Source organism: Danio rerio, chromosome 14 (genome assembly GCF_052040795.2).
Source record: "Danio rerio strain M-AB ecotype USA chromosome 14, GRCz13ab, whole genome shotgun sequence".
In the NCBI taxonomy this organism is placed as follows: Eukaryota; Metazoa; Chordata; class Actinopteri; order Cypriniformes; family Danionidae; genus Danio; species Danio rerio.
In genome coordinates, this window is record NC_141034.1 from 16,135,206 (window position 1) to 16,160,377 (window position 25,172).

General features: G+C 36.2%; 2 protein-coding genes across 2 annotated transcripts in view; one reads left to right on the plus strand and one right to left on the minus strand.

The window, feature by feature from the left end:
* Positions 1–25,172, plus strand: part of rraga (Ras-related GTP binding A) — a 149,668-nt gene that overhangs the window by 14,661 nt on the left and 109,835 nt on the right. The gene's annotated exons all lie outside the window — the stretch shown is intronic.
* LOC108192157 (uncharacterized) lies at positions 4,487–25,023 on the minus strand. The gene is made up of 8 exons (XM_087280956.1): positions 25,004–25,023; positions 24,059–24,152; positions 8,146–8,433; positions 7,957–8,018; positions 7,425–7,491; positions 6,598–6,650; positions 6,372–6,487; positions 4,487–5,597 (listed from the first exon to the last, which is right to left on the minus strand). The coding sequence occupies exons 1-5, from the start codon at positions 25,021–25,023 to the stop codon at positions 7,476–7,478; spliced, it is 480 nt and encodes a 159-aa protein (XP_087137082.1). The 3' UTR covers positions 4,487–5,597; positions 6,372–6,487; positions 6,598–6,650; positions 7,425–7,475.

A 25,172-nucleotide genomic window follows, 5' to 3' on the forward strand; every position in this document is an offset into this window, starting at 1 on the left:
ATAATCTGGACAAACTAAGACATTTTGCAAACGTTTAACCATGGCAGAACCCCAAAAATTAGAAAAAATATGAGCAAGACAGGCAGAGTGATAAAAAGGATAAATAGAAATATTATTTAGAATCACAGATGACTTATTTAAGCGCAATAGCCCAAATACATGTCATACAATAATAATATTAACAATCATAATAATAATTTAAATGATGAAAATGTATAACCTATCCCAATCCTGACATAGCTGCGTTTAAACAGCGCAAACATTACTCCTTATAGCTATGCCATATTAGACGGTTCTGTGTGAATAACTGAAGACGCTCCTTTAATGCATTCGCACGTTATATTATTTTAAATCAAACGCCCCATCCATAACCAACCTTAAATCATACCTGAACTCTCTGTTTAACATTTCCAAGTAAACTGTTTTGTGACATTCTCATAAAATCTCTCTGGTTTTGAAAATCTTTGTTCGTAATTGTTCTTAGCCCTGTCAATGTTTATTTATTTTGTATTATTATTATAATATTTCCTCTCCTGTTTCTCTTACGTTTATATTCTTTAGCTGTCAATATAATACTTCGCGTCTATGGAAGAAAGAGTCAATAAAGATAGACAATGTGTAACATCATATTCATCAAAAGACGGTTTATGTGCAAGTAACCGCACCGGTCCGAGCAGGTAACGAGCCAGCATGGGAGATAAGCTCCGATAAGATTGCAGAACAACGTCTGTCCCTGGCTGGATCCGAGGGGTGAGCTTTACGCGATCACCAGCTGGCTTCCGTTACATAAGGGCAAGTATAGATGACTAAAACCTCATGTACTCATTTTACTCATACTTTTTATTATTTATAATGTCCAAGGCATTGATATTAAAATTGAATGCTACTTTTTTGCCTTTATTAGCCTTTTTCTCGCTTGTTTACTGGGTTAAAAATCTTACATTATTCCATCTCCACCTGCTGGTGAAAGCTAGAGCAGCTGGCGATCTTCAATCTGCAATCTATTGCTTCTCCTGCAGTTCCCAGATGTAATGTTGAATTTTATCAGTCGAATTTGATCCACTGAATTTATGGAAGCGAATATTTGAACTGAAATAAAATGAACTGAAAATGACCTTTTGAATATTATACATCGTATTTTTAAAGGGTATTGAAAATTTTGTAAGTGAAATCTGAAAATTGAATATGAATTATTGAATTTTTAAGTTTGAAAACGTGTTTGAAATATTTTTCGTTGAAATATTCACAGCTTAAATAAACAGATATGTTAAATTTCAGGACCTAAAAATACAAACCCTGGAATTCAAGTCATTGAAATGCAAGAACTTGTTAATACGGTGTATTATTTTTTTCAGTTTGTGATATTCAACAAGCTTTTTAATTCAAGACTTTAGGCATTGATTTTGTTCCATATAAATCACTGTGAAGACTTTAAAACTTAGGCTATGTTTGACCCAGTATGCATGTCAAAAAGCGGATGAGTCTAAAGCAATGACTGTACAACCGAAATGTTGCCAGACGTCTGATTTTGAGAGGATGGGCCATCCTCTATTTTAACTCCACTCATCTTGGTCTGCTAACTTCACTGCTGCTGCAATCTGAACTCACTTGCGACAGCAGGTGGAACGTAGCTCACGTGCAAACAGCTCAACTAATAAGAGAAAACGGACGTCATATCGTAATCAAATCGTCATAACGCCACGATGCATATTGTGACATTTTTGGATCGCAATAAATCGTACAACGATAAATCGTTACACCCCTACAAATATCTGACTTTAACAATAAGAATAAAGTTCGTTTGGAGTGTTTTGAAAATTATTATTTTTTTCTCCCAGCATTCATTTCGCACCAAGCTGCAGCAAGATGTTCTCTTATGGTGGATGAGAAGGCACATACTATTATAAATGTTGCTTATAATAGGTCATGAAATGAAGTTTTAACAGTTATTTATGCGAGAATATAGTTCTTTAAAACTCAAATCTGTGGTTTGTTTGTAAAGATTGTGTGTAATTTTAAGTGTGTTTTGCTGATAGCGGAGATCTCTGACCTCCAGGCGGTTACGGCGCTAATTACTCATGTATGCGGTGAGAGGTGCTTGTCTTCAGGCTAAACATTGTGCCATTTGCCCGGCTTCGATGGATCTATATGTGTCAGGAAATTAAGATTTAACCGTTTTTCATGCGAGAATGTAGTTGTTTATATCTAATCTGTGGTTTATTTATACAGATATTTTAAAATATTTTTTCTTTTTAAATTCTGAGATTAGTGACCTCCAGGCAATGACAGGTGCCCTAAATGAATAGTCTAAAGCAGACATTTACCCTGACACTGAAATAGTTTTGGCTGTTTACCAGTCTTTGGTTTCATTAATTAATTACTTTTTATTTCTAGTTTATTATGTTTTAGCTAAGCACAAATTTATGTTCGATAAATATTATAATAATATATTTTATATTTTCATGTTAACCTTATAAAATAAATAAAGTTGCAGTAACTACAACTAAAAAGATCTTAGTAACCAATTTATTTTTGGGGCTGCAATAACATGCTGTTATTTCTAAATATCCAAAAAGTGCCAATACTAGCATAAAAGCTAATTTGTATTACACTCTAAAAACTGCTGGGTTGAAAACAACCCAATTTGGGTTGTTTTGGTAACCCAGCGCTGGGTAAAAAAGGGACAAACCCAATGCTGGGTTACTTTAACCCAGCAAGTTGGGTTACAAGTTTAACCCAGCATGCTGGGTTGTGATTTTAACCCAACTATTAGTTAAAAATTACTACACTGCTGGGTTGAATGTAACCCAAAATGGGTCAGAAATTTAATCTAGAAATTGCTGATTAAAATTACTAAAATAAAAACAATTCTACAGCAATACATAGTTGTTCAGTAATGAAATTTTATTTATGACAAAAGATAAAATGTGTCCAAATGAATTTGAGATTTTTCTCATCTGCACCTCAGCATTAACCCTTTGACTGCCTGCTCTACCAAATGGTTGACCATGTTTTTACTGCTTTAAATAATGACTGTTAAAGTCATAAGAAAAAAGATGATTTAGTGTTCAAAATATTTCTCTTAAATATATATATATATATATATATATATATATATATATATATATGTAGGGTTGTAACAATATACCGGTATGACGGTCTACCACGATTTGAACGTGCACGATTATCATACCATGAACAATTGCATATCAACGGTTTTAACCCTTAAAGACCGAGACAGCCGCCCGTGGCTAAAAATAAATATTGTATCACATAACATTCGCGGACTTTCAGAGGCTCCGGAATCAGTGCGATTACGTCATCAAAATTTGACAACGCTGATTTGACAAAGAAACGCTCGTCACTGTGTCTCCGGACAAACCAGACATGATACATTGATGCATTGTCCCTCCTCCATGCCCAGATTGGTTCAAACTCGCTATATCACAACCAATAAGCATAGGTTTCGCTTTTGTTTGTGGACTATCAATGAGCTTTTTGAACAACACGGAATGAGAGATAGGCATACATTTATGCGCGGCTAAATAAAACGCAAAAAAAAAAAAAGTTTTGCATTAAATAATTCTCATACTAAGTACTATTGCATGCACAGCAGCACAGAAACATGACAAAACAGTGACACAGCAAAGACGAACTGCTGCTCTTGCTGTTTTCAAAAGACGCAAATGAAGGTGCAGCTGTTTGTCTGCATTGCAGACAACCATATCCAAATCCATATCCACAGACAACCATATCCATGCTGGCACATAAAACCTAAGGATGTTCCATATTGAATCTAGTTATGTAACTATTTATGGTATAGTAAATATTTATATCTATTTTTTTTACTGAGGATTTGCACCATGTTTATTTGGACTTTGACACATTATTTATTATTTTCTTATTTTTTTATTTGTTCATTGTACAAGTGGACACATTCTCTCACCTCAGCGGTCAAGATTAAGTCCTGAAAATCTCAACATGCTTACATTTCTTCATCACAACCTAGACTGAAAAAAACAACGCTTTAAATACATGTTTACAGCCATAAACTTGGTATTGCACTTTTGGTCTCCCATTTATCCTGCTTATAAGGAAGGACAGTTTAATTTTATTTTTGTCTAATCTTAAAAGACCTTGCTTGTTCATTCCTTCTAATTTAATTAATTAAAATGGGAAATTTTTCAGTTTATTTTTATAAAAGACTTCTATAGTTCTATTAAAATGGTTCTTTCAAAAGTTTGTTGAAATAAAACCTTTGTTCAGTCAGAAAACGTGTTCTTATTCTTTTCAGGGTCTTTGCTATGAGAATTACTATTTAATACCTTATACCGTGAAACCGTGAAACCGTGGTATTGTTTTAGACGATTATCATACCGTAAAAAATTCATACCGTTACAACCCTATATGTATGTATGTGTATATATATATATATATATATATATATATATATATATATATATATATATATATATATATATATATATTTTTTTTTTTTTTTTTTTTTTTTTTTTATTGGTCTTATACATAATTTTTCAGATTTTTCATAATTCTGGTAATTCTGGTACTTTTACCATAAACATGCATATCAATCATTTGGTAGAGGTTGATATTTTAGAAATTATAACATGTGTTAAAATGTACTGATTGTGTTCAATAGCGACATTAGCAGTTGAGAAATGCAATCCAATTTTTTTTTTTCTTGTAAGGGTAGTTAAAGGGTTAAGACAATTTCTATGAAAATTTATCAAACTTTATCACAGAAACACTGACTAAAGTTCAGTATACAATGCATCAGACTGAAATCAGACAAATTACCTTAAGAAAATGCATATTTGAAATACATTCAAAAGCATTTGCATCATGTATAAATCAGGAATCATCAGTAAGAGGCAATTGCAATGTTATTGCAGAGTAGAGAAAAAACAATAGTATAAGGAAGTAATAATGAAAATGCATCTAAATGACTTAAGTCAGAAAGTAACTTCAAAATACAAATTTGAGCACAAACATCAACATATTCTCATATAAATCATCAACTGCAATGCAGAAAAAAATATGTGAAAGTAATAATGAAAAGGCATCAAACAGTTTGAAAAAACAAAACAAACAATAAAAACTAAGAAAATACAAATTTTATATTAAGAAAAAATAAGAAAACATTTTATAACTTTCCCTTTAACAATTATGTGCAAACATCAATTTTCTCTGGGTGCTCCTTTTCCCCCACAATCCAAAGTACAAGTTAAAGAACACAGAATCCAATGAAGCAGTGAGGTCACAGTATTAATGATTACTGTTTGTCAGCAAAAATTAATGCTAGCAGAACCCTTACTGCTAGTGTCTCCTCCCCAGGATGTCCATAAACCACAGTCTGCCACACCAGGGAACACTGATTGGGGTAGTTCACACCAAAGATGTAGAATGCTTTATAGCAAACGTCCACTTTAGCAAGTAATGTACTTTGCAATAATAAATAGCACAGCACGTGAGCAAAGGCTTGAAAGAAGTGGTGGTCTCCAAGGACGAGAACATGAGGAAACTCAATAGATTCTTGAATTCAATGGATGAAGATACTCAGCAATATTGGTCCCAATCTGAAAAAAATAAATAGAATTAAGATTTATTATAAACTCAAAAGTGTTAAAGTTAAATATCTTTAGAGTTAACTTTAGAACACCTAAAATACCTTTAGAAGCAATTAAGGCCATAATACACCAAGCTATCAGCCAGTGTTGGCATTAGTTAACCACTGACCATGGCACTATGCTGCAATTTTTTGGCCCGAGTGAAGATGACAATGCAACAACAGGTTTGCCTAAGGAACTTTTTTTAATAAGTAATAGTAAGGCAAGATGAGCATTTGAAATTATTAAGTATTTAATTGTGTTTTCTTAATGAGAATAGATAAGACCCTTCTTCCTGAGCTGGGACTGTTTGCAACCATATTTGTATCATTTGAAGCCGCATTTAAATTTTCTTTAAAAACTTCAAAAATGAGGCACAATCTCAGTCCATGAAGATGGATAAAATTGCTGAAATATTTTCCTAAAAAAAAATCTTTCTGACTGAAGAAAGAATGACATGAACATTTTGGTTGACAAGGGGGTGAGTACATTATGTGTGAATCTTTTTGTTGGAAGTGGACTTCTCCTTTAATGAAAATAATTGGCTTACAGGCCATTTAGAGTTTGTTGCATTCACTATCTATATAAAGCATCTTATCACTAAAAATTTGAGAAACCATAGCTGTGACCAAATCACAACTTTCACAAAATCGTCATCTTTTTATGTTTTACGCAGCAGATGCCCTTTCAACTGCAACCCATTACACTCTCATTTACACACACACTATGGACAATTTAGCTTACCCAATTCAGCTACACCGCATGCCATTGGACTGTGGAGGGGAAACACATCCGCGGCTCAAACCAGCGACCATCTTGCTGTGAGGCGACAGCACTACCCACTGTGCCCCCATGCCACCCTAATAACAAACATAAAAATAACATTTTCATTGTTAATAAAATAACTAAGACAAGCATTATGCATTAAATGCATCATTATGCATCGAGAAACCTTTAATTGAATCCTTACCCTCTGAATTGTATTCAAATTGACCTAAAAACGAGGAAAGGTTCACTCCTGTGCTAAAAATAAAACAAGAGAATGTCACTGGTTGCATGAACAGCAGATTTTAAAAAATAACCAGACAAAGACAAATTGGCATGTTGAAGTGGCTAATGATTACTAGGGCTGCCCCCTAAGAATTGAATAACCATTAGTCAACTAAAAATTTATTATTCATTCATTCATTTTCTTTTCAGCTTTGTCGCTTTATTAATCTGGGGTAACCACAATGGAATGAACCACCAACATATCCAGCATAAGTTTTATGCAGCGAATGCCCTTTCAGCTGCAACCCATCACTGGGAAACAAATACTCATTCACACACATACACCATTGACAATTTAGTCTACCCAATTCACCTTTACCACATGTCTTTGGAAACCGGGGCACCTGGAGGAAACCCACGCGAACACAGGGAGAACATGCAAACTCCACACAGAAACGCCTATTGACCCAGCCAAGGATCGATCAAGTGACCTTGTTGCTATGAGGCGAATGTGCTACCCAATAGTTGCAGAAAAAAAGTTCACACTGGCAAAGTCAATGTATGCTGCATGAATCCGCTGTGTAAAAAATATGCTGGATAAGTTGGCGGTTCATTCCGCTGTGGCGACCCCAGATTAATAAAGGGACTGAGTCAAAAAGAAAATGAATTAATGAATAAAAGGTTTATTAATAAATCTGTAATTATTCAACTAATGCTTCAAATGAACATCACAAGTCAACCAGACAAATCTTTAGACAAAGGCAGCCCTAATGATTACAATGAACCAAGTAAAATATTATTACATACCTTCAAATGTGGGGATTAACTCCTCAAGATTGCATTCTTTTAGTTTGATTTTCACGCAATTATCCATCTGAAAAAGAATAACAGATAAAAGCGTTTAAGCAAAATTAAGTAAAAAAAGATCATGTTAGCCAAAAGTCACTATATCACAAAAATACTCCTAAATGGTAATAATTATCCAGGGTGTCACATAAAACGGTGGTCAAACTTATTCTTTTTGGAGTCGAAGATGATTAGGTTGGAATTAGCCTTAGCTCAGACATTTCCGTTTGCATGAAACGACCCTTACATACTGGATTAATTAAAGATATCTCAAATCACGTCTAGAATGTAAAATGCTCATAGTAAATTAATAACATTTGCTATTCAATGTACAGCTAAACAAAATGTACATGCAGAGCAGGACAATTATTGTATATATTTTGATTAAAAAAAACATTGTTAGAGAAGCTGAATTCAACACTTATGCATCAAAGTATTGTCACAAAAATCCATGAACAAACTTAAGAAATACATGAGTAAAAATACTACTTACTGCTTCACAGTTAACACCCCAGAAAGATCACAAATCACAGTAACGTAACTTACTGTCATCACCTAGCCAACATAAAAATCTGTGTCATTCAAAAGGCATTTTATTACAATAAAAAGCTCCTAAATTATCCTAGGTGTTGTGTTTATAAAGTGGTCATCAAACATGCTTCACGTTAGTTTCATTAGTTACCTTATACTTTTCAAGCTCCTTCCGATGCCATGCGCGCTTTCCCGTCCACTGATCAACAGGCTGGCCATGAGGCGGAGCAGCAGGTCGGGCGTGAGGCGAGCACAGGTCGGGCGTTAGGCGGAGCAACAGCTCGGCCGTCAGGCGGAGAAACAGGTCCGGAGAAACAGGTCGGTCGTCAGGCGGACTCGGAGCAACAGTTCGGCCATAAGGCGAGCACAGGTCGGTGGTGAAGCGGAGCAGCAGGTCGGGCGTGAGGTGGGGCAACAAGTCGGCCGTCAGGCAGAAAAACTGAAAAAAAAAGCGCGTGTATATTATACTAAGTAAACTAAGTGTGTTATTTCTTATGAAAATTGTTAAATACACACTAAATAACTTGCGTCTCACACAGAATTTCACTCGCTTCCCCTCAAAGACAGCGCAAAGAAAATGGCGGTTTCTCACATTGATGTCCCTGCAAGTTGACGTGACGTGCGTGCTCTCTTTCACGTCCGCGTTCCCAACCCAGCACTGCTGGGTTATAGATAAAGACCGATTTTCAACCCAAATTGGGTTGAATCAACCCAATTTTGTTACCCAGCAGTCTCAACCCAGCATTTGGGTTAAAAAACCAACCCAGCGTTTTTTAGTGTAATTTCTATGTTGAATTAAAAAAAAGTTTAAATTTCTATAACTACCATTCAAAAGATATGGCCCTTTTTACAGTAATTTGTTGTAATCATGCTACCTGCCTTAATTTCACAATAAAATTATGAATACAACATATTACTGTGAATTTTTACAATGAAATACTGTGAAGCGATACTAATGTAATTTACTGTGAAAATCTGGAATTTTTTTACAGTGTAAAAATAACACATGTAAAATATGAACAATATACAACACACATTTTAGAAAGGTTTTTTTTTTAAAATTAGCAATCAACAGTACCCAGAATATAGCCTTTCACACAATAGATAACAATTTACCATGTGGGAAAAAAGGTGTTTAAAAGAGAAATACAGCAAGATTTCTAAACAGGATATTTAAACATCCCAACCCTGCACTATATAAAATAATCCTCGTCAATTTGTACAATAAACTTCACAGTTTTAATACATCAACTGATGTCTTTCAGTTGCTGAAACATCGCTTGTATATTGTTTATTATTTTTTGCACTTTCGTTTGGTTTATTTGATGCCTTCATTATATCTGACAAAGAGGAATTTGATTTCATTTGAATGTTTATAAGGAGTTTTCAAATAAAAAGTCAACGATACATGATGCATATAAATAATACATAACATTTACAGCTCTATTTGTTATTTAAGATTTGGTTTCTAGAACATTAATAGCATGCTGAAACTCAAAAAGGAGATCTATGTGGTGATAGGCAAAACATTAGTTTTGTCTTTCTAATTATTATTTAAACCCATAAAGAGAATTACTGCCCATATTACTTATATAATAAAGCTTGATAAAACCTTGGCATTACAGAGTAAACAGTGTTCTACCAGATCCTGTAGGTCAAAAAGTATAGTTTACTGCTGAACAACTCATTTTATCATGGTAAAATAACACAGAAATCGAATAATAACACTTCAGTCTTCTGACGAATCTCCGACGGTCAGCCCTAAAAATCTGTCAATCACACCTGTCAATCACGATGACATGCCCAGCATTAAATTACTGCTAAAAACAAAGTGTTTACAAAAATAAAGATCTGCACCTTTTTCAGCATTATAACCGGTGCCTTATTTGACCAGGGGAGGGAGGGAGGGAGGGAGGGAGGGAGAGAGGGAGGGAGAGGGAGGGAGGGAGGGAGGGAGAGAGGGAGGGAGAGGGAGGGAGGGAGGGAGGGAGGGAGGGAAAGAGAGGGAGGGAGGGAGGGAAAGGGAGGGAGGGAGGGAAAGAGTGGGAGGGAGGGAAAGAGAGGAAGGGAGGGAGGGAGGGAGGGAGAGAGAGAGAGAGAGAGAGAGAGAGAGAGAGAGAGAGAGAGAGAGAGAGAGTTTTACAACAGCTTTGTTAAATACAATTTTTAGCAAAACATTTTTAGTCCATTAAATGTTCATTCATAACATATTTCAGTAATCTTTTAGTCTATTATAAAACCAAATAAAGATTAGCACCAACTACCTTATTATTATTTTTATAAATTGAGTACAAGCTGACCTTCATAAACACAAAATAGAATCCTTCCTAGAGACCACTTTTCTTCAAATGTTATTAGATCTCCCACCAATACATAGAAGCTAAATACAATTTTCAATCTATTTGCAATTAAACCTTTCAACATTATCACTGGATCTATTCCACCAACACCTGATATTCTGTTTTTTCTAGTTTTCCAAATTGACAGTTTTGCTGTACCAATAACATAATTTAAAAGAGTAAATATTATCTTTTTTGGCATTTTGTACTTTACTCCCCCTATAAAAATACTTTCAGAAAAGGTTTCACCAAAACCTCTAAACCAGTCTTTTAAAACATCATTCATTTATTTTCTTGTCGGCTTAGTCCCTTTATTAATCTGGGGTCGCCACAGCGGAATGAACCGGCAACTTATCCAGCATGTTTTTACGCAGCGGAGGCCCTTCCAGCCACAACCCATCTCTGGGAAACATCCACACACACGCACACACACACACACACACACACACACACTACAGACACTTTAGCCTACCCAATTCACCTGTACCGCATGTCTTTGGACTGTGGGGGAAACCGGAGTACCTGGAGGAAACCCACGTGAACGCAGGGAGAACATGCAAACTCCACACAGAAACACCAACTGACCCGAGGATCGAACCAGCGACCTTCTAGCTGTGAGGCGAACGTGCTACCCACTGTGCCACTGTGTCGCCCTTCTTTTAAAACATTAAAAAAGGTTATCCAGTCGTATACAACTTCAAAACAAATGTTCTACATTCTCTTCTTTAACAAAAAAACACACTCCCCTCTTACTGTTGGATTAGGATGAGGCACATGTTTGCCGTAGCTATCACCCCATGAACAAGTCTCCACTGCAAATCTCCAGTTCTTTTCTCTCAAGAGGAGACTTATACAGGGACCTCCATTGATCTCTCAAAGGAAAATTGGGTCGGAAATTTTTAGTTTATTGTTTATTTATTTTTGTAAAATCGCTCTATACTGTTCAGGCAAAAAAAGAGTGTATTTCCTCCAAGAATCGTGTAGCCAAACAATGGGATCTTAATCCTGTATATAACATGTCCTCTACCGACTTCCATCCATCCACAGTGACTTGGGGCTTCATGTACAAAGACTTGCATTGAAATCATACTAAAACATTGCGTACACACAAAGCTGTAAATGTGCGTACGCAGTAAAAAAATCAGATGTTTGAAACACTGCGTACGCCAAATCCCATGCATATTCTCTTTGTACATCCAAATGAACGTGAAACTGTACGCCTTTGCACGAGCGCAAAACCCTTCCCTGCCTCCTGAATATGCTAATGACTCTACTTTAGCAAAACCAAGCGAAAAAGTAATGGCAAAAGCAAGCAAAAAGAGAAACTTTGAACAGAATGTGAATTGGAGGTGCTCCCATCGGAGGTAGACTGGAGAAAAACGGTGTTATTTGCAAGTTTGTCGTTGGAATAAGCTAGTTGAGTGATTTTCATCCGTTTGATCGGCAGAGACAACAAAGCTAAAGAGGGAAGATTACATCAGTATCAGTGGCGTAGCTCGTAATGCACATGGCAACATGTTTTCACACTATCATTTAAGAATGCGGTTCGAATCCAGCGTCTGATGAACTCGTTCTACTTCCCCCCCCCACTACATATCGGATTTTGTCTACTCTTCCATCACGAGGAACACAATTAGGAATCATTGATAAGTGTGTGTATTATGTTAAGCGCATTTGAGCATCACATATTATTTGTACATTTATTGAATGGAAATGTTTCTGATTCACATATGCAAATTCGTCTTCAGATGGCGCCTTTATAGCAATGTGCGTGCTCCGATTACATTGGGAAAACCGGCGATCGCTGCATGTTGCGCTTTAATGTTTGGCTGGTCAACTGTATGGTATGGAAACCTTATATACCTGCTAGACATGCAGATGAACTCGTCCCAAACAGCTGTCAGCTGCCATTGCACAGCTCAAAAATACTTTGTAGTGTGCAATTTAACACAACTGCCTCTAGGAGTCGCCAATGGAAATAAAACACACACACGACAAATGTACGTGCGCCAAGCATGAAGTTGGCGTGGAACAATGAACATTCTCACATTCATTTCATTGTTAGTAAATCCAAACGTGAGCGATTCTGAGCGTGAAACCTGACGTATGCAAAGTTTTTGGACGTACGCAGCGTTGATACATGATGATCCAGATGTTTTAAGTTTGTACTGTTCCTTTTAATAATATTGTTCTGTACACTCCTCGAAGATATCAATGTGCCATGAACCACTGGATTATAAAAAAGGGGTTCCTCCAACACCCAGTATTTAGGAATGTGAAATATTCTTTGAATCTTGAAGGTTTTGTTCCATGCTTGTGTCACTGATTTATAAATGTATGTAATTCCTGTAAAATCCATTTCATTAGTTTGTATCCAAAAAAGGTGCAGATCATAAATTAGCCCCTTTACTGTTCTCAAGATTGCACAAGCAGTTTAAATCCATGATAACTTGCTTTTACACAAACGTTTTTGGGCTGAAACCAGTCTGAAAGCTTGAATTTTACTTTTGATGTCTATCAATCCTTGTCCTCCTTCACAATTAGGCGAATACAGTTGTGCTGCACGAATCAAATGTTGACCAGTCCAGAAAAAACTACCAGTTTCTACTTTATTTATTTATTTATTTATTTATTGTATAGACGCAACCAACTCCTCTGTTGGTTCAACCCATCCTATGCTATAGTGTAGACACTACCAGATTATTTATTACCAAAACTCTCCCTTTGTAAGACGTTTGTGGTAATAGCCATTTCCATCTGGACCATCGGGCCACCAACTTCTGCAGCAGTCCCTCCCAATTTTTTATCCTAAAAACTAGATGAACCTAAAAACACACCTAAAATTTTAAGACCTTCCTTTCCCCATTTTAATTCTCCTGGTAGATCAGGAAGCCTTTTTTTTTATCCATCGACCTACTGCATATGCTTCTTTTGTTCCAATTAACTTTTGCAGTTGAAGCCTTTTCATACAACTTATTATTATTATTTTTTGTGAGATTATTAACATCATCTTCTCAATGTATAAAAACTGTTATATTATCAGCATAAGCAGATAACATCATATCACAATTTATATAATTAGGTATTAAAAAGCCATTAAGATTTTGTTGTATTCTTCTTAAAAGTGGTTCAATAGCAATGCTGTGTAATTGGCCAGAGAGTGGACATCCTTGCCTGATTCCCCTTCTCACAGGGATTGAGGCATTTAACCCTCCTCCTACCTTCATCAGTACAGACACATCTTGATATTCACTAAAACCATGACTGAAAAGACTGAATAGGTAACCATGGTCAACCCGATCAAAGGCTTTATCCTGATCTAATGCTAAAAGCCCCATATTAATATATATTTTTTAAAAACTCAAATCAATCTCTCAAAAGAAAAAGATTGTCCATAGATTGTTCAGGTACGCAATATGTCTGATCACCATGAATATTTTTTTCCAAATATCATTTTAACGTATTTGCTAAACATTTTGTGTTTTGTAATCAGTGCACAACAGTGAAACAGGTCTCCAGTTCTTTAAAAAAGTAAAATCCCCCTTTTTTGCTAAATGAGACAAAACTGCTCTATGGCAGCTACTTAGAAGAACTCCATTTTCTAAACACTCTTTTCCCAAAATGTTCCAAAAATTATGATAAAATTCTGTAGTTATTCCATCAATTTCAGGCGAACGTCCTAATGAAAGTTGTTGTAACTCATCTGTAAAATCTTGCCAACCGATATTACTGTCCAAGTTTTCTCTTTTAGTTTGCAACTTAGGAAGATCTTTAAAAAGGTCCATTGCACATTCTTCATCACACTGCTCAGCACTAAATAATTCAGAGTAAAAATCAACAGCAGTTTTTTTTTACATTTAATTTGGATTGTCCGTAGTTTTTCCATTTGGATATCATAAATGAAGCATATGATTGTGTTGAACCCCCTTTCTTTCAAGTTAAAAAATAAAAATCAGGAACAAGGTGCATCCATATCCTTAACAGTGCAAAAACATGACCTTATTAAAGCATTTTTGACTTGTTTACCACTTTATTTACCACTTTGATAAAAGTGGTAAATGCTTCACTTCTCTCAGGGATTTTTCCAACCTCACTTAAAACTGCAGTTGTTAAACCCCTCTTGAAGAAGAGCAACCTGGATAACACCCTATTGAGCAATTACAGGCCAATCTCAAATCTCCCTTTTATTGGCAAAATCATTGAAAAAGTTGTTTTTAACCAGGTTAACAAGTTCTTAAACTTCAGGGGGTGTTTAGACAATTTTTAATCTGGTTTCAGAGCACATCACAGTACAGAGAGCGCTCTTATAAAGATAATCAATGATATACGCCTAAATACAGATTCAGGTAAAATAACAGTGCTGGTATTGTTGGATCTCAGTGCTGCATTTGACACTGTCGATCACAGCATACTTTTGGATAGGCTGGAAAACTGGGTTGGGCTGTCTGGCACGGTCCTCAAATGGTTTAGATCTTACCTTGAAGGTAGAGGTTACCATGTCAGTATAGGTGACCATAGGTCGAGGTGGACACCCATGACGTGTGGAGTCCCACAAGGCTCGATTCTGGCACCTCTCCTGTTCAACCTTTACATGCTCCCTCTGAGCCAAATAGTGAGAAAGAACCAAATCTCCTACCACAGCTATGCTGATGACACTCAGATCTACCTAGCCTTACTGCCTAATGACTACAGCCCCATTGACACCCTCTGCCAATGCATTGATGAAATGAGCAATTGGATGTGCCAAAACTTTCTTCAGTTAAACAAAGAGAAAACTGAAATGATTGTGTTTGGAAACAAAGATGAGGTTCTCAAGGTAAATGCGTACCTTGGCACTAAAGGTCAAACGACAAAAAATAAGGTCAAGAATCTTTGTGTGACTCTTGAGTCAGATCTGAGTTTCAATAGTCATGTCAAAGCAGTCAGTAAATTGGCATACTATCATCTCAAAAACATAGCAAGAATCAGCTGCTTTGTTTCTAGTGAAGATTTAGAAAAACTTGTTCATGCTTTTATCAGCAGCAGGGTGGATTACTGTAATGGACTCCTAACTGGTCTTCCTAAAAAGACAGTCAGACAGTTGCAGCTCATCCAGAATGCTGCAGCCAGAATTCTGACCAGAAGCAGGAAATCAGAGCACATCACACCTGTCCTCAGGTCTTTACACTGGCTGCCAGTTGCATTCAGAATAGATTTTAAAGTATTATTACTGGTCTATAAATCACCAAATGGCCTAGGACCTAAATACATTACAGATATGCTCACTGAATACAAACCTAACAGATCACTCAGATCATTAGGATCATATAAACTAGAAGTTCCAAGAGTTCAGTCAAAGCAGGGTGGATCGGCTTTTAGCCACTATGCCCCTCGCTGCTGGAATCAGCTTCCAGAAATGATCAGATGTGCTCCAACATTAGGCACATTCAAATCAAGACTGAAAACACATCTGTTTAGCTGTGCCTTTACTGAATGAGCTCTGTGCGGCGTCCGACAGATTGCACTATCATGTTTTTCTCTTCTTCTTCATTCTTTTATATCACATTTTACCTGTTTTTATGTTTTGTTTTGTTTTTACGCATTTTTATTATTTGTTTTTATTTTTATTTTACTTGTTTCTTTTATTCTTGTTTTTGCAAAGCACTTTGAATTGCCATTGTGTATGAAATGAGCTATATAAATAAACTTGCCTTGCCTTGCCTTGCCTTGCCTTGTTCTTGTAAAATTATGTAGTTGTAAACTTATGTAGTTTTTCACTTTTATCAGTTCCTTCTTCATTGTCTAACATCATGTTTTCTATTTGCCCTATTTCACATTGCTATTTTTTAACTGCATCCTGAACTTTTTAAAGAAATTTGAGATTCATTACTCTGACAAAACAATTTTGTATGCACCTTTTCAACTTCCCACCACTAACATTTTAGTTTCGTAATTATCTTTCTCTACTCTCCATTTTTCCCAAAGATGTGTAAAACTCTCACAGAATAACTTATTATTATACAATTTTTTTTATTAAAATGCCAATAATATTGCGTTCTAGATGTTGTTTTCTTATTTATATCTATAGTTACCATATGATGGTCTGAAAAACCACTTGGGACAATAGCAGCATCTACCACTCTACTACTAAAAGACTTGCACGTATAAAATCTATCTAATCTAGTCCCTTAATTTCAGTATTATTTACTTTAACTTATGCATATTGCTTTATCTTTGTTCCTAATTCTCCAAATATCAATTAAATTGTGCTCTTTTATCACTTTAAAAAGTACACATCCTGACTGAAAATTAGGCTCTTTACCATTTTTATCAACTTAAACATTTTCAGTAGTTCCAATCTCCAGCCATGATTATACAAACACTATTATCATATTTGAAATGTGACTCTTTATTTTTAAGAATAATTAAATTCTTTCAAAACCAACATATAGTACATAAACATTAATGAATAAAAATTCAATTCCTTTAACTTGTGCATTGATAAATAATACCCTTCCAGCTACCACACTCTAAGCCTGGATAAGTTGAGTTTACCTAAAAATAAAAGGAAACTGGTTGCCCTAAAATTTTTAAGTAATGTCCATTTATTCCACTTATCTTTTTAAGTGCATAAAAATCAACACAAGTAATACACAGAGTTGTTTTTTATTTTTGTTTTTCAAAATACAACAAAACAATACAAATGCTGTGCAACACAACTTAAATATCAGTTTGCCTACTTTTCTCTTAAGTGCATCTACTCAAACAAGAGCGAATAACATTGACCCCAGTTTTAAATACTCACAAAATATGTTGTTAATATGATAGCATGAAAGCTTGTTTTAACATTTGGACTTGAAGCGATATTTTACACAAAATTGGAAATTTACTCTCTCTCAAGTTAAGTGATTCTTTTTTTTTTCCCTGCTGAACACAAAAGAAGATATTTTTAAAACCTGTAACCACTGATTTCCATAGTAGGAAAAACAAATACCATGGAAGTCAATGGTTACAGATTTCTAGCTTTGTTCAACATATCTTTGTTTGTGTTCAACAAAAGGATGAAACTCAAATATGTTTGGAACAAGTTAAGGATGAGTAAAATAATTTCCATTTTGGGTGAACTATCCTTTTAAACACATTAACATATAGTAGAACACAGTAAAGTTAAAGTTAAAAAAATTCTTTATATGATTTCATATAATGAACTTCTACTATCACACAAGTATATGTACTGAACTAAGTATATAAGTATATAATGAAGTATATAAACTGTAATTTTGGGTCTTTTTTCACAATACAATGTAACATGAAATTAGCTCATTTTATAAATATTAATAATCAACAATAACAGTTTATTCTTAATTAGTAATATTCCGGCTTAAGCTTCAGTCAATTTGGTCAAACAAAACATATGATTGTAAATGATCATGCCCGCGCGACCGAGCGGATTCCCAGATTATGAATATTAATTATCAACAATAACGAATTATTATTAATCATTTAATATTCCGGATCAATTTATTGTTATTTGACCAAACTAACTAAAGCAGAGCCGCCGCTCTTCCGATCGGACACGGTAATCAATTCATTTAGAAAAAGGGAATTTAATCGCTACTTCTTGTGAAGTAGATTAATCATTCAAAAGTTTTAAACAACTTATAATAGCTAGGCAGGGGAATCTGTATTTCAGTGACATTTTCTCGTGAGGCAAACAATACAATTCATTTGATTATAATGGAATTTATTGACTAGTCAGACGTAACGAACAAACAAACGCACAAACATACATTAAACACAAAACAAAGGTAAACCACGTGGAGATATCGGGTCTATAGAACGTGTAACAGCAAAGAGACATAGTAAAGCTAGGAAATATAGATTTCAGGTAAAAGAGTGACAAAACTTTCAGTTCCACACGCACCATTACGGACCACCAAGGTTATAAAAAACACCTTTTTGATAAAAGGGGCACAGCTTAATCGCATAACTAAAATCACCTGGTTTTTCATGTCTGGAGGTCTCTTTTATGCGTCTCTCTTCCGTCGTGATGAAAACTACTCTTGATGTCCTTTGATGCGTGGAGTTTGTAATGCAGTTCGGACGAACACGATCGCAAACTTTAAACTGAATTTACTTTGCCGGAAAATAAAGAAAGCGTGGCGGGAAAAAGTCCATGTGGCTTAGAAAGCCACGTGTGGCCCGAGGGCCACCGTCAATGATGTTCCTTTTTAGGACGTTCTCTTTCTGCCCAGATGTTTGGGGGGAAGTGTGCTTATACCTGCGGGTCACGTGACAACCCGTACAGCATTCTGACCAATGATTTCAGGGGAAAGTTTGCGCGCGAACCTTCCTTTGTCTCTGGGCTGCTCGTATGCAAATTTGAGCGTCCGCCTAAAGCATGCGGACAGGCATTTAATACAGGGCTTTAAAGAATAAAGCAATGCGAGTTATGGTCTCGATCTATGCATCATGTGTTGTAAAATGTCAGCAGAAACCCATCAGTACCAAACATGGGGGGGTTGAAAGTACATCAACATAATTTTTCATATCCTTACAATATTTATGCTTTACAAAGGCCTAAATGGAACATGCATACAGGTTATAAGAGAGGTTACACAGGTAAAAAAAAAGTCAGAAATGAGATATAAAGTTTACAAAACATAACACATTGGTTTTGTGCTGGTTTTGGATTTGATGAGTTCATTTTCTTTCTGTCGGAACAGCCTCGTGGGGGTGTATGTGTGTGTGTGAGTGTATTTGTGCAGGAATGTCTTTGAAGTTTTCCTGCTTATCTATCCAGGCCCCCTGAACAACTTAAGCTGTCACGAAAATCCAGATTTCTTGGAGCCAGGAGTCGTAAAACCGTTCTGTCGGACCGTGATAAAATCAATAAGAAATTTTATCTGTAAACTGTACGCTACACAATGATAAATAAATAGTAATTAAAATTATTATAAAGATCTGTAACTGTAAGCTTACCTTTACACTGTAACAGCAAGATGACACTTTGTCTAATTTAAGAGCAGGGGATTAATGAGTCCGAAAAGACAACAGAAGACTTGAGGCAGTTCTGTATGAATGATGAAAGATTATGAACACTCTGGATGGGTTAAGCTGTGGACTTTTTTCATTGATGCAGATGATTCCTATGGAAAGTTGATAGTATGGGTCCTCGTGACAGACATCTTATTAATGAAAGAAAATATAATGCAAATATGATGTTTAATAACTCTGTGGTTAAAGCAGAAAAGGGCCAGAATAAAAGAGATGATAATAATAGGCAATATGTAGATTCATGTAGACAAAAAACCCACATTAATCTGACGTAAGAACTCAGCCAAAAGCTGACCAGCAACATGGTTCCTTTTCCTGAAGATGCTCATCAAATTCGGAGAGTAATTTTAAGAGCATTATAGACGCTCTCTGTGAGATTTTTGCCCACCACGTGATTGAAGTTGAAATAAACGTGAAATATAAAACAAGTAAAAAAACAAACCGCTTCATTCCTTGTGTAATTTACTCTTGTGTGCTTTGAAAGTTAAAATTTTTTTAAGAGCACATTACTTTATGATTTACTTTTTAAATATAGATTGTGCAAGTGAATTAAGTAATAAACCTCCGAACAAAACTCCTAACAGCTAAACTTAACTGGTGCATTTGTACTTGTTAATTGAGCAAGATTGGTGTGAATTTAAAAGTGCTCTTTAAAGGCAATTAGTTATTTAAAAAAAAATCTAAAACAATTCTAGCATATAGTTTTCATTTGTTAGACTATCATCCTTTTTTCACAGTTAAAAGTACAATACTTACGTTTCTAATTCATGCCTTTCTGGCATCTGAAACAAAATAAAACATTGTCAGAATGTATCTACTTGTAATTGCATTAAACGTTCATTCAGCTTATTTTATTCAAACAAAGGCTGTATTAAAATTAAACAAATTTAAAAGTTTGTTTAAATTCACTCACTAAAATAAATTATGATTGTCCTCACAGCCTTTTTGCTCCACTGAAACCACAGCATACTGTGACCAACCTAGAATGTGTTGAACAGGACAGAACTGTATTAAAGGCTTAAAATAGCATGGACTGTTTAAAGTAAGCTTTATGATCTACAAATAATCAGCTCAGGAAAAAAGCAATAACATTACACAGCTGAAAATGCGTTGTGTAAATGCCTAGAGAGAGTTTAGATTTGGTGCTGTTTCAATGTCAACCGAGCAGGAAGGGGCTAACAAATGAAACCGCCTCAGCTTTGAATGCATGTCGTGTGAAAAAAAAAAAAATGCTTGTTGTCAAGTGAAAATGCCGCGATTCGTTTAAAGCATGTTTTTCTCGCAGTAAATCATCCGCGGAACATGCTTCACAGACATATATTTAAAGGTTCAGGACACACTGGAGAACTTTTTTTTTTATATTAACAGATTTGTGTGTGTTGAGCATCAGTTAAGACATTGTTAGCACCTGTCAGCTTTAATTGTGGGGAAAACTGGATAATGTTGAGCTTTTGTCAGCTAATTTCAGCTTCCGGGTTTATAATGATTTTTAGGGCGGGATCAAAATCGGCGACGTAGCGCAGTACTGCAAGTGCAATGATGACGCGTCGGTTTCTCATTATTTTTCATAGTGGAGTTTTCTTATCCTATGAGAAGAGCCGGCTGCTTAATTATTCATGAGACCTGCCAGATCTGCCAGAGTCAAGCCCGAGCTGTGAGACACGGCACACAGTATTTAGCCGTTCATGAAGGCTCATATGTGTTTGTTTCCATGATCCACAGGGTTTGTTGCATGTTTTTCCCCACGATCTTGTCAGGGCCGATCATACAGCAAAGCTGTGTGTTTGCTGCTAGCATTTTTGTCGGGAGAGCAGCACGAGAATTAGAGAATGGCGGACGCTGTCTTTTATCAGGAGTTCGTTCGCATTCAGACACATCGCCGTGCTGCTGTGTTTGCCTAAATCCTCCAAATTACCAGCAGGGCTAATGGTTAAAATAGACAGGAGACCTGCTGCACTGAGTCTGCTGGATACAGGGATTGAGGGAGAAGTCCTCATTTATAGGGTTTACATGAACACACTTATCTTTATAATGATATAAATTGTGGTTGTCTGTATATGAAAATACGAATGACAAATGTAGCAAGGCATTAAATCACAGTTCATTTCTTTGCATTTTAACTTTGTAAACTATAAACTCATGCGTCTCCTCATGGTTTGTCTCATTTTGTGAGCTAACTGTCATCAACAGTTGTTCGCTCCCCTTCTCCCCTGCTGGCTACGCCCAGTCCTGCCCGGTGCTCGCGGAGCTCCACGCCCATTAATCATGCATCTTTTGAAAAAATTCTAAAGTAGACTTTAACCGATAGTGGGGGGTGTCATGGCACTTTAAAAGAGATTGTGTCCACCATTCAAATCTTGCAGGTTAACCAGCGAGCTCACATGCCAAGGCACAGGGCTTAAAACTACCTATAACAGTGTTTTCCGGTATTTACAAACAGCCGAAAAATAAATACTGGATAAATGTTTATAGTCTACTCACCAGTGGTCTGAAATCAACTGCTACTGCAGCCACGAGAAAATGGCGTTGCCTGAACATTAAGTCAGGTTGGGAGCAGGAACTAAGTCTAATAACCATTTTCACAAGTTTTTCAGTATCTGGGAAAAAAATCTTCTACTTCAACTGTTCTTCCAATAGTATTATCCAAAAATTTATTTATCTCTTGTAGATATTAAAGATTACTGTTCTGCATTTAAGAACCTATTTCGGAAAAATCTGACATCTGAGAGAAAGTGTCGTTATCATCATATCTGCTTTGTTTGTCTTCTAATAGGCCTTCAAAAGGCCCTTCCATTTTCTCATTAAGCATCAAAAAACTCATTACTCATTAATGCAACTAAAGGTAGTACGGTACAAAAACTCCCACTAATTACTACACTACTCTCAATAAGCTGCACGACAAAGTATTCTTCCTTAAGAAAAACAACTACTGCTTTGTTCATCCTAGACTCCGAAACTATATTTTCAAAGCCGATTTGTTCTCCCATGGCTAGTGGCACACTTTCCACCTTAACTCCTTGTTCTGTCATGCACTTGACACTATGGTCAAATAAAAGAGATGTACATCATCCACGAACGACGCCGTTCTCTCTCTCACCAATTTATTTGAAACAATAAATCCAAAAATGTAAGGAAAGAAGGAAAAAAAGTATTTAGTAGACAGTAGAAATCAGTCTTCCTCATGACCCCACCAAACCTTTACCACTCTCCTACATCTTGCGAGAGAGAGAGAGAGAGAGAGAGAGAGAGAGAGAGAGAGAGAGAGCATGTGCTTGCTGTTTATACCTGCTTATATTAAGATGCGATTTCATTAAACTAATCACAGGTAGACAAAAAATAAACATTGCCAGTCACACCTGATACTGTTTTTAAAAAAATCCCCTCAATTATTTTTGAACATGCAAAGTAAATAAATCATGTTATTATGCCTCTTTCGATTCAAAGTATCAGCTTAGGCAAACTGATCTCATAGAATCGATCTAACAAAAAGACCTGAAAAAAAAAAAGTTGCTACTTTCTAATAGCGCAGTCCACACAAGCTACTTTTACCGATCACGGATCAACAAGTGACGACATCGACATTTACGGAGCTGTGAGGCCAATGTCTTGGCGATGAAAGTAAATCCATATGATGGCGAGAATGAGGAATTCTTCTCTCTGTTATATGTTCACTTCAGATGCGGATATTCGCGCGTCAATAGCCGCGTAAACATTTCAGTTTACTTGCTTCATTCGCACATCAAACCCTGCATCGTTCACGTATCAAATCCGCCTCATTCGCTCGTCAAATTCACTTCAGAACGGACGCGTTTTCACATGATGGGTAGAGCTTCTGTCTGCCCGGTGACTTTAGCTTCATTGTTAAATGGATAACATGGATTTTATTAAGAAATTAACAGTGTTTATATGTTTTATGAAGGCTCAAAAAGAGCGTTGATACGTTTAGGGCCGTGTCCAAGTCCACTAGATCCTTTCAGAGGTGCATCCAGCTCAATGAGCTCATAAACTCCACCAGAAACTTAACCTGGATGGAGCCCAGTTTGAGGCACTGTTGTCGGTGTCGGCTTGAATATTTCCCCCATGACACCAACAACAGGCGTACGTCACAATCACGCCCCACAAGGGCAAGCTCCTGATTGGTTTACGCGACGCAAATGTCCGCTTCAGTTCAGATTTTTGAAATCGAGCCAAACGTGCGTTTATCGCTTCAAACTCGCTAAACAATCAATTCGCGCCACGCCGCAGGATGTCTATTCTCGTGTTTGCATTGACTTAAGCCTGGTTTATACTTCTGCGTCAAGTGACTTTTAACTATCAGGTAAACACAAAACAAAACTCTTCATCTGGAGCTCCTTCACGGGACTCCATACTTGTAAACAATCGCTCTTGGTAGGTTAAAATAGAAATGGTCAGCTTCCTCGCAAATGATCTAAAACATTTTGATATCTTTGTAGATGAGATGGATTATTGTCATCTTGAGTATAAATAACCTACTCAAGCTATGCAGCTTCTCTGAATTCATCATCAACCTGAAACACGTTAATCTCTCCTTTAAGCATACAAAGTACACAAACATGTAAATGGACAGATAGAAATGATGCAGGTAATTAAAATATAACAAAAACTGGTATGAACCAGACAAGGCAAGCATTTAATTGCTATTCTTATTTATAGCATGATAATACTCACCCTCAAAATAATTGATGAAACTCGAAATGTAGAGTTTGAACCACTTCTCTTTGCTGTTTGGTGTGACTGCTCTATGAATGAATCGATTAAAGTCCTTCACAGTAATCTGAGGAAACAGTGATTATGCTCTATCATCCTCTCCTGCGCCATCTGTGTACAGTGATTGTGGTCCACTGTTACTTATAGAAACTACAAAACCACCTAGCACAGACCTTTGCTTAGCTAACAGCATTGAACATATAGATAATTATTAAAAACAACAACTTACCCAAAAACAATAACTTGCTCTCTGCATCTACGAGTGCACAAATGAGTTCTGCTACAGAGATTGCGCAAGATGTGTAGCAAAAGTCAGAGCGTGAGAAATTTGTAGTTAAACTGACGAATCTGAGAGGTTGTGAGGGCCGACTTGTGGTTGTACAGCAAAGCTGCAATCAAATTTGCTGTGCACATGTGTGTAGGTCATTTTGTATTTGTGAATGACATTTTACAAATGCATAACTATTAATCTGCAACTTCGACTTCAAAACACAAGTGTGTTTATTATTGTCTGTGTGTGCAAATTGAGAGATGCAGCTGTTCACATCAGAGCTGTGAGTACATTTCAGCCAACACATACAAATATTATTATTACAAGTTCTCACATTCAGATTTGCAAGCTCTCGAGTTTTGCTATTGGATTACCTTCATACAACCGTCATGGTTTGGTTTATGCACTTTGATGAAGAATACAGTTCACGACAAAGAATGCAGTACACATATGTCAATCACCAGAGTTATTATGGTAGAAAAGAGCACAACAAAGACTTTGCAGCCGTTCAGATGGAGTGCTCAGAAGTGGTTCCACCATGATGTTGTTGTCATTCCAACTTGCTACCCATTATCATAAGCTCTCAACACTTGTTCCACCTCATAGGTTTGATTGGTCCAATGCCTTGGACTAACTTTAAAGAGCACCACTGCATTTTTACTCTATCGCTGCATAGATTAAACTCTATTATCTTGACATACCATCTAAAAAACAGCACCAAACCCTACTATGGGATCAAAATCCCACCAATCAAATCGTTGTCACTGATAAAATAATAATCATAAATATGAAAAATAAACTTTT

Bases quoted from the DNA above. Each gene is read 5' to 3' on its own strand.
- LOC108192157 (XM_087280956.1), bottom strand. From the start codon at position 25,023: ATGCAGTGGTGCTCTTTAAA. The intron at 24,153-25,003 runs GTTAGTCCAAGG...ATTACTGTGAAG, and splicing joins ATGCAGTGGTGCTCTTTAAA to GACTTTAATCGATTCATTCA. The intron at 8,434-24,058 runs GTGAGTATTATC...TTTTTTTTTCAG, and splicing joins TTTCATCAATTATTTTGAGG to TTTTTCTGCCTGACGGCCGA.